The sequence below is a fragment of the Taeniopygia guttata genome, chromosome 4 (assembly GCF_048771995.1).
Source record: "Taeniopygia guttata chromosome 4, bTaeGut7.mat, whole genome shotgun sequence".
Lineage (NCBI taxonomy): Eukaryota > Metazoa > Chordata > Aves > Passeriformes > Estrildidae > Taeniopygia > Taeniopygia guttata.
Window position 1 is genome coordinate 59,584,934 of NC_133028.1, and position 16,676 is coordinate 59,601,609.

The 16,676-nt window shown below is 36.7% G+C and overlaps 1 protein-coding gene across 7 annotated transcripts in view; it reads right to left on the reverse strand.

The window, feature by feature from the left end:
• Positions 1–16,676, reverse strand: part of LRBA (LPS responsive beige-like anchor protein) — a 368,276-nt gene that overhangs the window by 45,069 nt on the left and 306,531 nt on the right. For all 7 annotated transcript variants that reach the window (XM_072928718.1, XM_072928719.1, XM_030270329.4 and 4 more), the window contains one exon: positions 9,353–9,520. In XM_072928718.1, the coding sequence (XP_072784819.1) occupies positions 9,353–9,520 (168 nt within the window). The remainder of the gene's footprint in view (positions 1–9,352; positions 9,521–16,676) is intronic.

Consider the following 16,676-nt stretch of genomic DNA (forward strand, 5'->3'; position numbering starts at 1 on the left):
CACATGTTCCTCAGTGATTTCTATTGGCTTGAGTGATATGCAATTATGATTACTTGCTTTCCCCTTCCTTCCACCCAGATGTTGCTTTAGAGCATCAGAGAACACAGACCGTTTGACAGGTTTCCCCTCAGACAGGGAAGTTGAATGGCTCAGCGGCCAACCAAGGAGCTCCTTTCCCCATGGGACAGTGATTAAAATCCAGCTCCAGTAACAAGTGATCAGAAAACCCGCTCTGACCAGAGAGCCACTTACACTCCTACAGGAATATTCTTAGTTAAATTCCTCTAGGACTACAGAAACACAGATAACACTAGCCAGAGAGCAAGAACAATTCATAACAATAGATAAAATTGCTGAAAAGAAGCAGAAGATTATAAAGAGAAGCTCTTTGTAGTACCATCTCCCTTGCTTCCTAACAATCTCCATTAGATCAAGATTGTGAGAAATGGGCAAAATGCTTTTCTGACATAGGCAACGTATATGCTGGCTGACTGTTCACCTGCCCTGGGGATATTGCACTACACTTGACCCAAGGGAAAAATACAGCACTCAAATGTTAGTATCACAAATTCACACACTGCCATTTGCTATTTTAAAAATAAAATGAGCAGTCTAGTTTCTTCATGTCAAAACAGAAAATAGTTTCTCTTGTTTTGACTTCACAAATCAAACATTTTGTTCTGAATCGCTTCTATATTTTGTTTTCTCACTGCACCATTCACTTAATATACTGATTTAAGAAAACTGTGTGTGCTAGCTTTGAATCTAACAAATAGCAGGGAAGAGAATGGAGCAGAAGAAAGGCTAAGGAAAAGACACTACAAGACCAAGAGTTACCTGTTGTTCTCTAGGTGCCATTAAACCTGACTGCAAAACGTTTGTGATGTACCCTCTGCTGACCAAGCAGAATGCAGAAGGTGCCTGTTGCTGCCGACTAATGCAGGTACAGCTCCAAGCCCAGCACCTCAGGCCCATGGCTCCAGAGCCAAAGCGTGGGCAGAAACACTGTCAGCAGCCTACAGAGGGGACCTTATTAGGGCAATCGAGCAACTTGGGATGGAGCAAAAAGTGCACAACCTTTGCCTGCTGCTGTGTAACAAAAGTCTGTAGCAAAGTCTGTAACAAAACTGTGGGCCTCATTACACAAAAAAAAAGACAGATACAGGGAGAAATTAAAGCCATCAAATAGAAATTCAGCATTTTTTTCTTCCTTCTTTGTACCTTCCTTGTAAGAAATATATCTGCTGCATAATATATTTCTTTTCTTCTTATCACCCCCCAGTTTCACCTCCTTCTGCCTAAAAATACCAGAAAATACCTGACTTCTGAAAATACCAGAGCTGTCTGGAGATTGGTTACTGGTCTAACCACTTGTTTATACAATCCAAACTACTACAGATACATGGATGAGAAGGGGTCACCCTAAGCAGGATTACTTTTTTTTTCCTCAATCTGTTTGAAATCAATATATGAATAATACATTATCCTATTCACATCAGAAAAGTGGAGAAAGGAGAACTTCATAGGATGCCTTCCACCACATCTCTACAAACAAAACCACTAAACCAGCTCTTACACTACCATTTAGGAATTTTCTGTGAGAAAATAGAAAAATGAAGTATTTTTGTCCAGACAAATCAGTGTGACAACTACATGGCACTCATTAAAATAAAACAGGAAGTAATCACAGTTTGTGAGAATACAAATAGAAGCCCCTCAGGGTCCCGCAAGTAGCTCCAATCTGAATATATACATTCCAGGCATATTAAACAGAGGTACAGCCTGGCCTGGCTGCAATCTCCAGCTCATGCAATCTCCAGCTGTCCGTCTACCGCAGCGTAATCCCAGCTGCCAATCTGAAAGAAACCAGTTAGTCAGACCAGACACAACCAACAGAAACAAATGTCGCTCAATAATGTTCAGAGGCACTGGGTTCATGGATAATTTCAAACAGTATCTCTGTATGGAACACTGATGTGCTCATTCAAAACACCTAAATCTTTGGCTACTGGAAAGAAGCAGATAAACACTAGAACTACAAAACCAGGTCTGGTAGTACTTCAAAGAGACTGACAAAATAAAAAGGGAAAAGAGTCTAAAAGGAGAGCAAAGATCAATTTAAGGACCTGCAAATAAAGCAAAAGCCTAAGCTGCTCTGGGACTAGTTTTTTAAAATACAACAGTTTCTGTTTTATTTGAGCACCAAAACCAAAATTGCTTCCCACTTCTCTTCCCTGTGGCAGCTGAAGATTTCAAGAGAGCAACTCTCTGCTTTAATCTCAAATCAATAGTTATCACCAAGAAAGTAGTCGCACTGCCATGCACAATACCATCAAATTTCAATTTCTGGCATTACTAATTTACTTCTCTAAAGAGCTAAACAATCCCAAATTTTCTTATATTAAACATTTTCCTCTGGAAAAAAGTAATCAATTCCAATCTGTTAACAGTCCAAAGAATTTCCTAAACATTGATGTTGTCTCTATTTATTAAATAAAAAAGCTTCATTAATAAAACATTTCAATCTGAAGGAGATTAATACACAGATGTAAAAATACAAAATATAGTGGTCTTTAAAGTGTCTTCTCTGATCACCTTTCAGAATCTGCAACAATTGCAAAAAAGAAATAACTCCTTTTGTTAAGCTATGAAATACATTTATTTAAACTCCCATAACTACTACTTGCAAGACCAAACTTGCTTTTTCCAAACTATGGGTGCAATGCTATCTCAGGGTTTTCTAGGGCAACAAATGAACTTTTTTTGTTATTTAACAGAATGTAGCATTTAACTGAGACTTGACTTTTAGATACTGCTTAAGGAAAACACCTCTGACATGACCACAAGCTTTCTCACTCAAGCAGCAGCTATTTATCAAATATAACTAATAATTAAAATAACAAATTTTGGTAGGTAAACACCATAACCATCTCTGGCCACAGTGGGAAAACTGATGTCTAGGTTAGACACCCTGGGCTGCAATAAGCATGTAGAATGACAGCATTCAAAACAAAAATGTTCTGTTTCCCAATTACTATGAAAGACAATACAGAGACCATTTGGACAGCATAAAGAGGCTGCAAATAATCAATCCATGTTGATGACACAAAAAATTCCTGTAGCCTGTTCACTTCCATGTTTCTTGCAAGGCTAAATGACTTGGTGTATAACTGTAGCTATTATATACAAGTATATCTCATCCTTTCCACATATGGAAGAGGAAAAAGTAGCTTAAAAGTAGAAACAATTTATATCAAAAGGAGTTATTTTTTGAAGTATGATGAACATCACTTTTATCCATACCTTATTTACCTTTCTATTACTCTTTCTTATTTACTGCTGGCCAACAAACATGTCAGCTAAGACTGACCAGCCAGGCACAAATGAAAATGTAAGGAGACCAGGGGGTCTCAAGACCTCTCTGGCTCTTACAGATCCTCAAGACAGGTCAAGCAAGAGGTGAGAGAACTATCTGTGCTGAAAATTTCTATCCCTTGAATTCTAATCAAAGGCTGAGGGGGAAAAAGCACTCAGCGCTGAAGAACTAATTCACGTGAGTTCCCTCCTGCCAAAAAACTTTACTACTTTCTGCCAGTTTTTAAAATCCTTATACATGGAGCATCCCAGTCCTAATTTAATTAACCCTAAAATATGTCTCCTTTTCCTGCTGGATAGAGAAGCAGAATCAGCAGGTAAAATTACAATCTACCCTGTAATGAAGAATAAAAGAGAACAACAAGGTCAAATATTTTTTCTGGATCAGAGCCCAGCTGAGGATTTTGCATGTCTGTTTGTAAGCATTGTAGTAAACATGTAAATTAAGACAAAGGGCAATAAATCCCCGTTCATCACATCAAACTCCAGGCTGAATGGAACCAAAAGAGTGCCACACCTCCCAGATATTCCAGTAAGCACTTGCTTATGTTCATTTTGCTCATTTACTCCAACACCACAAACAGGTCACAGTGTGAGCAGAGATGTGAGAACTAATAAGTAACTGATACAAATGGGTGGCAGGAGTGGTCCTCCTGTTATTTAATGCTCCTTTCACCAGAAGGAAATACAGCATCCTTTCATGGGACAGTCCTGATGCCCAGACAAGCTGATTTTCTTGAGCAGTGGTACCTGCCCTAACAGGAGGCCTGCCTCTGTTACACACTCCTACCACGAGTACCGCTCCAGGTAAAGACCAAGGCTTGGGCTCGGATGCATTGGAAAGTCCACATCTCCTTAGCCATTAAATCACTGCACAATCCTTTAAATACAGCCTTCTTAATTCCCATTCCACACCAGGGTATTTTAATACAGACTTGCATTCAAAACAAGACCAATGTTAAACATTTATTTAGCTTTTCCCACTGTTCCTGTGCTGTACAACACCAAACATGCCATCTGTGCAGCACACTTCCAGCCAGAGACAATTCAAAGATGGTTTCTACAGTACTTTGAATGTTGCCTGCAATAATTTGTTATTTACTGAATACAGCACATGAAAATTTACTCCTCTGTGACAGTTATTTTATAACCATTTTATCCTACATTTTAAAACTCATCACAGCCACAACAAAGACCGTTGCTCAACTTGCTAAATCTAGACTGATCATTTTACCAACTATTTAGTAAATGTTAACTATGTTATAAATACAAATCATGTTTATACTCTGTGAAAGATTCACTGTTGTCAGGGTTCTTCAGCTAAGTTAGAGCTGAAATATGCTATTAACTCCCACCATGACCAGAGCTAAAGGAGGCCAAAAATGCTTTCTCTGGGATAAGATATCAGATCTGCTACTGCTGTCATGAAACTGGGGTCATGTAAACTAAACATCTTTGTAACTTCTTTTGAGCACAGAAGTCTTTCAAACTGTAAATATTTAAAAATAAAATAAGACTTATAAGCGATAGACCTAAGATGCATAAAACTTACCCAAAGACATTAATCTTAAACAACATTTAAAAGTTATTAGCCATTAAATAATTTATCCCATATGCCTTAAAACTGAAAATAAAAATATTACCTTTTTTATATATTTAATCAGATGTGGCACATTCAAATAACAAGCCAAATTCTATGTCAAAGCTGATTCTTCCTAATTTTTGAAACTCCTCAGTTCATATGGAAATGGAATATAATCAATAGAAAGAAAGGTGCCAAAAAATAGAGAAAGCTTGCTTCCTAATGTTAAACAGACCACCTTCATGTAACAAAAAAGCACCTTCTCTTCAGAGAAAGAAGTACAAAACAACAGAACCATCTAAGGCTAAAAGCAAATCACTCAATGTTATTAATTTAATCGGACTTATGTTTTTAGAGATATTATTGCTGATTTAAAAATTGCTGACTTCAAAGGTCATATCAGATGGTTTCGTTTTGCGTTTTTTTTTTTTTTTCAAACGTAGCTTTTTGATAAGCAAGGTATAAAATTCAGGGTGTTTTCTGAAGGGTAGGGAAGTAGAAATCCTATATGCAAATACAATTTGTACTTCCCGTACAAATCAAAGATGCATTCTCCAAATAATACTTCATCTTCCTGCTACTAACTTTGTTTCTTTTCTTTGCTTTTATCCAGTGTTTACACTAACTACATAGGGATATCAGTGGAGAAATGGACTTTTAAGTAGTAAGTGAGGGCAGCCCACATTCACGATTGTTCTTACGCTAAGCCAGAGACAAGAGGAATTTCTGTTCTTCTGACCAACACTGATGAAATACCAACCGGTCAGTCCTAGATACAAATTATTTTGTATGGATTGTCCTTCAACTCCTAATCACTCACTTGTCTGAGTGACTTAGATCTAATTCTACTTTTTTTTCCCTCCATTCTTGGACAGCTATGGCAAAAAGAGAGCAGAATTTGTGATAAGAAGGTGCTGTGCATTCTCTCCAGAACAGTTGGAAGACATTTGTCTGTGCTAAATGACTCCTTGCCCCTTCCATCCAGGCAAAAAAAGAGCCCTTCCACAGCAGATCTTGTGATTGGGAGTCCCACAGATCAAAATGTGGTGCACAAGAGCAAGTCAACAGAAGGCAGTGACACAGCAGAGCTCTGCTAGCAAATGCAGTGTTTTTCACCAGAAGGATATTTACTGCTTGCCCACTGAACAGCAACTTCCCTCTGCAGCTGTCACCTCCTTCAGCAAGACACACAAGGAGCAGAGTCAATGACAGCACTACCAAAATGCTTGGAGGGGAAGAGGAGGAGGAAGGAATGGTCTCTGCAGGATGAGCAGCGCACCAATATGCCAGCATATCCCTTGCCTTGCTTCTCCTGGCTGCAGTTCCCTTCCCCCACTGGCTGCGACTCAAACCCTTCTCTCTTGATCTACTCCCCTCGCCCTGAGATTTGCCTTTGAATTATGCAAGCTTTGCACTCCCCAGGGTTTATCTGCCAAAAGGTAGCATGTGGCCCATGGTTTGCATTTTAGTTTAAAATTTTCTATTATGGCAGTTAGATCCTTTCAAAATACTTTACTTCCTTTATTCCAATAGGCAGAAAGAATGGCAGGAAAAAATTGTTCACAGCAGTATAGAGGATGTAAAAGTTCTACGTTTTCAGTTAGGAAAAAAAAAAAGGTGGAATATGGTTTTAATCAAGTAGTTTTCCTTCCTAGACGAGTACTTCCTTCTTGTAATATATATAACCTGACTGCCTATAAAAATAAAGGTGCCAGTCAGAGCCATTTAGGAGACCTAAAGAAATTCTGCATTAACCTACACCCCTCCACTCCTCAGTGCCTTCCACCATTGTTCTGTGTGTGGCCGCTTTGATGAGGTGGGTCACCAATACCCATGTTTATATCTGTGGAGATACCTCAGAAACACATGCATCATAGGCCTCTCATTGCTGATGTGGTACAGGCTAAGCACTGTATGTAGAGAAATTGCCATGGTTTAAGCACTTGCTATTATTTCCATATGATACCTAAAAGCTTCAATAACTTGCAGCTCTCAGAATACACAGGAGCTTCTCTTTGGTTTAGGTTTGCAAATAGAAATACTTTTTCTGCTTCAGCTGTCAAGATTTAAAGACCCAAATCTGAATAGTATCAAGGGGAAAAAGCCAAACTCATCATTTCTGAAACCAAGAGATCCAGTTTAACACCTGCCTAATAAAAAGATACTAAGTCTGAGGCGTTGTGCCTGCCTGAAAATACTGTAAATTGTCCACATCGGAAATTCATTTGAGCTCTAACCAGGAATTTGGAGGAGAAAAGAAGAGATATTTTTTGGTAGGCTGACTGAAGGAGAAAAATAAATGCTGATGGAAGGTGCTTGGTAGCACAAAATGTTAGCACAGGTCCTCAGGGAGACAGATTAGCAAGCAGGAAGAAGGTGAGACTGTCAAAGGTGCATGATAAATTCATTTAGCACATAGGTATAGAATGATTATGCATATAGAAATCCACACAAACAGATTTTTCATTACTGTCATCTCCATCCATAAGTAAAACCAGTCATTAAATTTCTGCAGTATCAGTATTGCATTAGAGCTGATCGTATATGCCATTTAAAATTACATTTACATAATAATAAATATGCTTTACAAAACACATGTAAATGGCAAGGGATATCTAACTAAACAGGAGACCTTCCTTAAAAATCCTAAATAAAAATATTCCATTGGGCCAATCCTTCAAGCAACTCAGAACAAAAGTGCTACAAGACACCATTCATTCTGCTGCCTGTATTCGTCGGTGTGTATTTTTGACACCATCAGTAGTGTTCCAAAATTCTGCTGCTGCTAAGCTACTCCACTATTGTGAACTCAACAACACTACAATTCTCCCTCTCCTGTTTTCATTTTTTAGTCAGTTCAGACAGTGCAGAACAATCAAAAATAAGAAACATTATAGCAAAAAAACTATAAAAAAGTGACAAATTCAAAATATTTGGTAACAAAGTGAATGCCCTGCTGAGATGATCCACACTTCCAAACATTTGCAACTTCCCTGGTCGTAAATTTTTTTCAGGCTATAACAGAAGTAAAACAGATCACAATAAATGTGATACAAGAACTGTTCAAGAAAAATTTAAACTACACAAAAACTGTGTGTGGAGACTGCTACTTTCACTAGTGTTACTTCAATTATTAGTTTAATAAATAAAGGTTCAATGATGGTTCATTTAATAACAAAATATAGAACTATTTACATACAATACCCAGCCTACATTTCAGTACACACTTAAACCAATCACTTCAAGAGTCTAATAAATACTCTTAAAAGGTAAGAATAATTCCTTGCCAATGTAGAGTTAGCAAATTCACTATCAGTGAATTGAAAGCATGTCACAGTGACTATCTACTAGGTGACTCTTGGATCAACAATTTTTCCAAATCTAGATGACATTTTTTCTTGTAAGCCACATGTCCCAGTATCCCTCTTCTTAGCTCGATTAAGGGTATTTATCTGTAACATATGTATTTTAGGTTTAAATAGACTAAGACGCAGCTTACAGGCTGATGGCAAGCCATGTAATGACAACATTGAGCCATCACTTTGGTATTAAGCCAGTCCCTGTGTCACCTCTAAATAAAACAGCTGATAAGATTCATATTACTTTGTTTTCATGGACTCTGAATATTTTATAACAAGGTACCATTTACATTTATTCTATAATTAAAATACTTGCAGCTATATTTGGTACCAATACAGTGTCTGAAGAGAGGACATAAAATCAATCAAAAATCAGTTTTAATCATGCCACCCTGCCCTTTTAAAACAGCTGTTTAGGTGGTGGAGGAGGAACTTTTAAACACACAATATTCTGTGAGATACTTTGGCAAATAGATTTTCTGAATGATGCTGAGTCTGAGTAAAGCTAATGATCTTTGCAATGCTGAAATATTTTATTTTGCATTTGAAAAACACAGGCCAGGTTATTTTAATTTGATAGCAAACCAAATTAAAGTATCTGAGGCTACAAAACTGATGTTTGCTACATATGCAAGACTGCACTTGAAGAGAACTGTTAAAAAGTGCAGAAGTAAATTCAGAAGCACAAGCCAAATCAAGGTTGCTTACTGCCACTAAGATACAGTATCAGGGAACAAAATGACTGAACTCAGCAACTGAAGCAATCCTTGAACTTTTATTTTTATATTGGCATCCAGCTTGGTCTGAAATCCAGGTGCACAAAGTTTAAGAACAACTTGCATCCTTGTTCTATTAATTCTGCATACTGTGACAACTGGTTCAGGCACCCTGCATTTTACTGGCCTGTGGCCAAACCACAAGAAAACACAAAGAAATTGAACATTCACCAGAAGCCTTGAACAACGTGGAGTCTTTACAGTTTCAACACTGCAGTGGTTAATGAAGCCTTTTCTGTATTTATAAAGTACAAACTTACCTCTCTCAGTACAGAATCCGTTATTGAACTTAAATTAACAGCTCCTTCATAAGTCAGATAGTAGAATACATTCAGGGACCTAACAGCCTCTGGCCCTTGCTGTTTGTAGCCAAAAATCAGATCAATCCACTGGTGAAGCTGGCAGGAAACAAACTCGCTTTCTAAAGCCTGTGAAAAAACCACACAGAAAACACAAACTTTAGTTTGCCAGATAGTCATCATTTGGTAGTAGCAGGAGCATTTTTGTTTTATAGCATGCCAAATTATCTTAATAAGTCTAAATACAGAATTGGTAAGAGTATTTTAGACATTCTATCCAGAAAAAGGTGGACCTTGTGATAGATGCCAGAGTCTCATGCCCTACTTCCCACTGAGATCTCATATTTTAAACTGTAATAATGGAAAAAAAAGAAAAAAAAACAGTAAGTGTTTGAGCATTTACACACAGAAAGGCTACGTTTTACGAATTCTCAAAATGAAATTGTGGTGTCCTGTGTGATCTGCATGCAGAATAACAACAGCAGGGTTATCTGATTCTGACAGCCAGAGAGAAGATTGATAGAATTTGGGAAACAGGACTAACTAAACAGGGATGCTAGGGTAAAAATTTTTTAACAGGCTGGAAATATCAAACTGCCATGACTTCCATGTGTTTCTTGTGTACAAACATATACAGAAACCCATACAGAAGTGCTATGCTGAATGATTAGGCTGCTTTTCTGAATATGTTAACCAATCCCCAAGACAAAAACATCCAAACCCCACTATATTAAAAGGTAACCTAAAAATCATTGACATTTAAAGAGTTAATTTATGTAGATTAAATCACTATCAGGATTGTTTTTTTCCTATTTTATACAGAGGATTCAGTGTATTTCTGATTTGAATTACCAAATGAATAAACATAACAAACAGATATTCTCTTCATCTAGCAAAATGGTATTTTCCTTGCAAAGGAAATTCCTAATTTTGAGCAGAGGAAGTTGAAATTAATCTGGAAACCAAGGAAATCACTCTGCAATTTGCACACAAAAATGATGGGTTTGTTTCATTAACCGATGCCTGAAAATAACACTTAAATTGACACATAAAACTAGCAATTGTCTTAATTTGTGTGGTGCACTCCACACAAAAGCCCTAAATATGTTCAAATTAGAGCAAGCTGCTTGATTGTCACTGCAGTCTCATGTCATATTAATGCATGACAAACATTAAACCATACACTTAAATGGCAATTTATATCATTTAAATGTTTACTGCCACTCCGGATCATCACTCATTTAAATGTGACTTCGTGACAGCTAATTTCAGTTAATTTTCCTCGATTCACTTAATTAGAACTTTCAATCAAGAAAAAAATGTACATATCTTAGACATCATATCATTCTTTTTTTATTATTACTTTTATTAGGATACTGAATTGTTGAAAGCATTCTTTAAAATGAATCATCACACAGTAGAATATGTGTTGGGATGATCATATAGCAATACCTTACAACATATATGCTTAGCTGGGACTTCTTTTCTTTTTAATTTAAACAACACCCAATATTTAGACACAGACACACAATTAAAACTATAAAAAACCACAAGTAGGCCAATTAAAAATTAATGATTTCAAAATTGTTTAATAAGATAAAACCAGTCAGGAGTCTCATAAGTGTCCATAATACTGCAATGTGCAGCCATAAAATTCTACAGGGCTCAGCAGATTACAATGATAAGAATTAATTTTCATGCTATCCTGCTAAAAAAAAAAAAAAATAACCCTGGAACATACTTACTGTTATCATTATAGCTATTTAACACCAAGAAAACAAGAATGTTAGGAACTTGAGATTTTTTTATAGGTACATAAGTAAATATTTAGAATGTGTTGAAGCTGTTCATATTCTCCTTTTCTACAAAATCTAGATTTTCAAGGAGTCATATTACCCTCACAAAGCATTTGGACCTGAATAATTAAAGAAATACCACTGCAAGCTCCTTAGATTCATGTCTGCATAAATGTGATTTTTTTTTTCTTTTAAAAGCAAAACTTGAACACTTTGCCTTTTGAGGGAACGATTCGGAGCCATCCTGATATCACTTTTCTTTTTCAAATTTGAAGTTATTTTGCATTTGAAATATTTACAGATTCAAAAGCAGATTTTTTTTTCCTTATTAAGCCATTCTTAACTGCCAAATCCCAAGTGAAAGAGGTAACTGAAAACCAGCTAACAGTCAGCATCAGGACACTGAAGGACAGACCAAACAGCACACAAATTCAAAGGACAAATAAGCTTGCCTGGTATTTCAGGTTCACAGTTAAGCTCTTGGTTAGAGGAAAGTGCTAATGCTATGACATAATCAATGGGGGAACAATAATTAACAGCTTGTATAATGACTAAAGAACAGACTTCCAAGGAAAACAACACCATGTGCTGGATCAGTGTGATGCACTTTGCAGCCACACTGGTATATTTAAATAGGGGTCCTCCTTAAGAAGGCATCTGAGAAATAAAGACATAGCAATTTGCAGAAATATTTGGTTATAAAAAGAAGGGTGTTTGCCTTATTTGTTGTTTTTAAACATTAATGTTAGCATTTACCTCTTGCAAACCTAAGTCAAGTCTATTGATGTTTCAGCATTTAGGATTACTTCATTTTGGACAGGCAGTTCTCATTAAGGCTCGAGTTAAACCCAGCACGCAGCCATGGGATATGAACATCCTTCCATGCTGCTCCTGGAGCAAACCAAGGAATTGCCAGCCCCCCCGGGGCAGAGTGAGCTCATTGCTCACCCTGTGCTCTGAGGGAAATACGCACAACAAGGAAATCCCTGAAAATGTCCAGCTTATACAGCAATATCCAAACCCACTGAGTTATTGTAAAACAAATCAGGGACTAATGTCCAATTGTTAATGGATCAAACAAGCCCGTGGAAAGGCAGTCACGTGAAGCCACAAACAGATTGGCAATTCTGTCCACAGGGGACTCATATTAACTTTGACAAACTGTCTTGGGGCTGATATCTGTTTCTTTAATGAGATCTATTAGGCAGAGACTAAAACACTTGAGATATGCTAAAAAGTACAGTATACAGATGTCAAACACAAACACCTATTAGTAACTTTCATTTCTCTATTCCCAAGGCGGAAATACTTCAGACAAATCAATAAATAGAAGTTTTGATCTAACTAGGAAATTTTAGTTTATTCATAAATATTTTTGAATGCACAATCTGATGTCACTAAATATGTGCAATCAAAACTATCTTGTCAAGAACAACTCACTATTTTATGATCATCTCTTTCTGTCCTGTTCTCTGAAAGAACTGAACAGAGAATGATTTACTGCTGGCAACCAAAGACTAACATCAGTCTAATACTAATACAAATGATTTGGTAGAACAAGGATGGAACAACAAAAACCATAAAACTAGCAGGCTGGGAATGATTTTTCCTTCATCCAGTATAGATTCTCTAAAGCTTTACCATGATATATTTTCCCAAACAATATTAAACCTTTGGAATCAAGATTTGTATCTTTGAAGTGACTCCTATGGCTTTTGCCCTCTACTTTTATTTCTGCTTTAGATTTTATGCAGTGACGTACAGCATATGAAGTGATGTCTATTAAAAATGAATATATATTGTGCTTGAGTTTGGGATTGTCTAAAATTGAAATTAGAAGAACGGTTTAACTGCATTTTTTTCATTAGCACAGATATATATTCATAGTCAAGCTATTCAGAAATAAATGACAGACTTACTTGCCTTATTCCTATGCTGATTAAACCAAAGTAATTTTGAAGCACAGCATAAAGCATGTACGCAACTCATATTTGAATGACAGAAAAAGTGTCCAACCCATACAAAATGTGGTTTATGAAATGTTAAAATGAAAGGAGAAACTTTGTCGAGAACAAATCTGCTTGTACATGAATAATCCTTCCTATTTATTCAGTTGGAAAAACAAAAAACAAAACAAAAAAAAAAACCCCAAAAACCCAAATAACCAAACCAACAAATCCAGGAATACACTTCACTAGCAAGTAAGAAATAAATCTCAAGTAAAAATAATTGTCTGTTACCTTTAATGGACTAAACATTTAAAATCCCCTCTGGAAGAATTTCCTCCGAAATGCTTAAAATGGAGTCTCTTTTATGTTACACTTGAAAAATACTTATGTATGAACAGAAAAGCATGAATTAGGATTTCACACATTTTTTAGCAAAACCACAACTTTCAGGTGAAAAATACTCTTCTTGAACACGACAAAAAGCCCACATAACTGCAGCAGCAGGTAAGGACTTTAAACTAATATGTGTTCTGGCTTGGAAATACGTGTGTGCACATGCATTCAAAACAAAGCCCCAAATCCACCAAAACTAAACAACTGGAATGATGTTTGCATGTTCAGACTTTCAAACACAAGTTGGTAATGCGGCCTTAACATTGATATATGACCTTTTTAAGTTACAATGAAGAAGGCTGGTTTTTTCAGCCTAATTAGAACTGTTTCAAATTTTCCTGCTAAATATATGATAGAAAGTCCTTTCAACTTTTTTTTTTTTTATTCTAGAGTTTCTTTTCACATCAGCCTTGTTCCAATCAAAATATGTTTTGAATTAAATTATTTTGATTCAATATGGGATCACATTTCACTTCTAAGATTTAAAGTTCGAAAAGGAAAAGTTTAGGCTGTTCAAACAAAGCAAATGCAGCCACTTTGCGGAAAGCTATGCACATTTACCAAGACTGACAAATTGTTTGTGTGCACCATTAGGTCTAGTTTCTGCAATAGTTGCCAGATTTCCTGTCCTCCTAATAACATATTAACTCTACAAGTGCTGGCTTTATCTTTAGAGGTTTTTCAGTAACCTATTGGATTTAAAACGTAAATTATGAAATGCACTTTCACCAGTGACACTGTTTGATCACAGGGGTACACACATCTGAGTATAAAGAAGTATATAAAGTTATTATAAAGACAGAATTCAGACCTGCCTTGAGGATATCAGAAGGAAAAAGGACTGCAAATGTACTAAGCAGAAAACTAACTCCATGTTCTGCATGAAGTAACACAAATTTCAAATGGATGAAAGGGACAACAAAACTATTTACATAATTGGGGGGTTTTTACTTGGTAAGTAACTATTTCAAGCAAATGCCTATAATTTTTCTTACGGTATTTTACAAATTGTTTTAAGTATGAAATACTTAAGAAACTGAGCATTACTTACAGAAAAAAAATTAAAATAACTATTTCATTTTTCCTTTGTGTTCCTTTGTGCCTGTGTTCCAGAAATGCACTGACATTTCTTCATTACTGTTGTAACAAAAGTGGGCATTTTACTTTATTTCTCTACTTGGTTAGTGATACCAGGATAAAGTAGTCTGGAAAATACAGTCCTAATAAAATATTTAACTCAGCTGCTTTACTGAAGATAACTGATCTTGTAGAAAAAAGGACCTCAGCAATTTGAGAAGCTCAGACATGGGAGATCTATGGAAGATTAACTTCCCTTTCGCTGCACCTTCTTCTCTGTATTTAAGATTAAGATAGTAAGTATAAACAAAAAAGGAAATTTGCCTAATAGTGTAACTTACTGAAATTTTGTGGCAAGGTATATTCTGCATGAGCAGCATGTAAACAAAGAAAAATATTTTGCAATGCAATGATCCAAACTCCTATCTGAATTAATGTCATTATTACCAAAGTAAGAGTAGACTGTTTAGCCAAAAAATCTTACACACTTTTTTATCTTTTGGTCATTTCTATATTGACTTTACCACAGTAATTTTGTAGTTTAAATGGAAAAGTCAGACAGCTGCTACGCATTTTAGGGCAGAACTGCTACAATCTTCCATGAACAGTTTATAAACAGAACAGATGATGCATTTTTATTCCTCAGTTTCAAAGTTTAGACATCTACCTTAGGTGTTGCCTTACTTGAGTTGTTGATGAATTCATGGTTGTTAAAGTGCTAACTTCCCTACTGAAAAAAAAGAGTGGGCAAAACCTGTCTCAGCCCACTGGCTCCAGCAGTAAACAGATGCTTTCCAAAAGGCATCCCAAGAATGGCCCTGTCCCAACTGTCTGGTTCCCTCACAACAAGAAGTAGAAAAGGTACAGAATTGGTATGAACCAAAAATGATCAGGAGGTCTACATTCCTCTACATGAAAAATAATTTATAAAAGCTATAATTAATTGCAGTTGTGAAATCACACACTGTTTGTAACAATGGCCATTGTTATTCATAACTCTGATAATACTGTTATATGTGGCTGGCATCTGTCCTTCCCGAGAGACACACAGACCATCTAACTGTGACTGGTTAGTCCATAACCATTTTTTACCACAAAGTTAGCTACAAGCAAATATTGATAACACCAGGAAGTATTGCTGAGTTATTGACAATTTCCACTTTCCCCAACCACATCCCCGAATTTATTGTCCACATTTAAAACATCTGCTATGCTGTTAGGAGGATTCTCTCCCACAGAAAAGTCATCAGCATCCTGAGGCCAAGACAGGGAATGAAAACTCCTTTTGAAAATTCCCACACACAGTACCAAAAGGAGGCAGGAAGTTCCCTCCTCCCTGAAATTCAGCAATTCCTCTCCCACTTCCTCTAGCACTTGTTTGCAGGAAGACTGACAGCCTGGATCTGGAAGCTATTACCCATGGAAGCACAGGCTGTTAACCACACAGCTGAGAGTTGGCTCAGCCAAATTAGTTCACATGAAGTTTTGTGTTTAAAAGGAAAAAAACCACAAACCCCAAACACCAAAATCGCACCAGATAGATCTGCATTTCATAGCAGAACGCTGTGAGCTGGTTGCTTCAGCATCCTACTCTGCCACAACAACCTATTTTTCCCCTCAGAAGTCTAATGCAGGAACATTGCTTCCAATGCTTTAGCTCACTTGCATTACTTCTAGCCAAGGGACTTCTATGTGACACCTCCTTGAGCCTTGTGATCACAGTCTGAATGTCAAGTGTTAGCAAAGACAAACTGAAAGGTCAGAGGACTCCACACTTCTGGACGGATGGTAAACAGTCATTGAGCTTTTTGTGTTACAGATTCTTTCACTTTTAGAGAGAGTTGCAAAACACACACCACAAAACTTCAAATCATGCAACATTTGCTTGCCTTTGCGGTTGTATGAGCTCTTTAAACACTGAAGCTTCAAACAGACCAAATTAAGAAATTCAGGAAAGTAGTGGGATTTTTAGAAGTCGAATTTTGATTTTAGCTTGCTTACATTTACTGAACATATAGGTAACATAATCCTAATGCAACACACAAACTCAGTGACTGCAGGGAAGGTCAT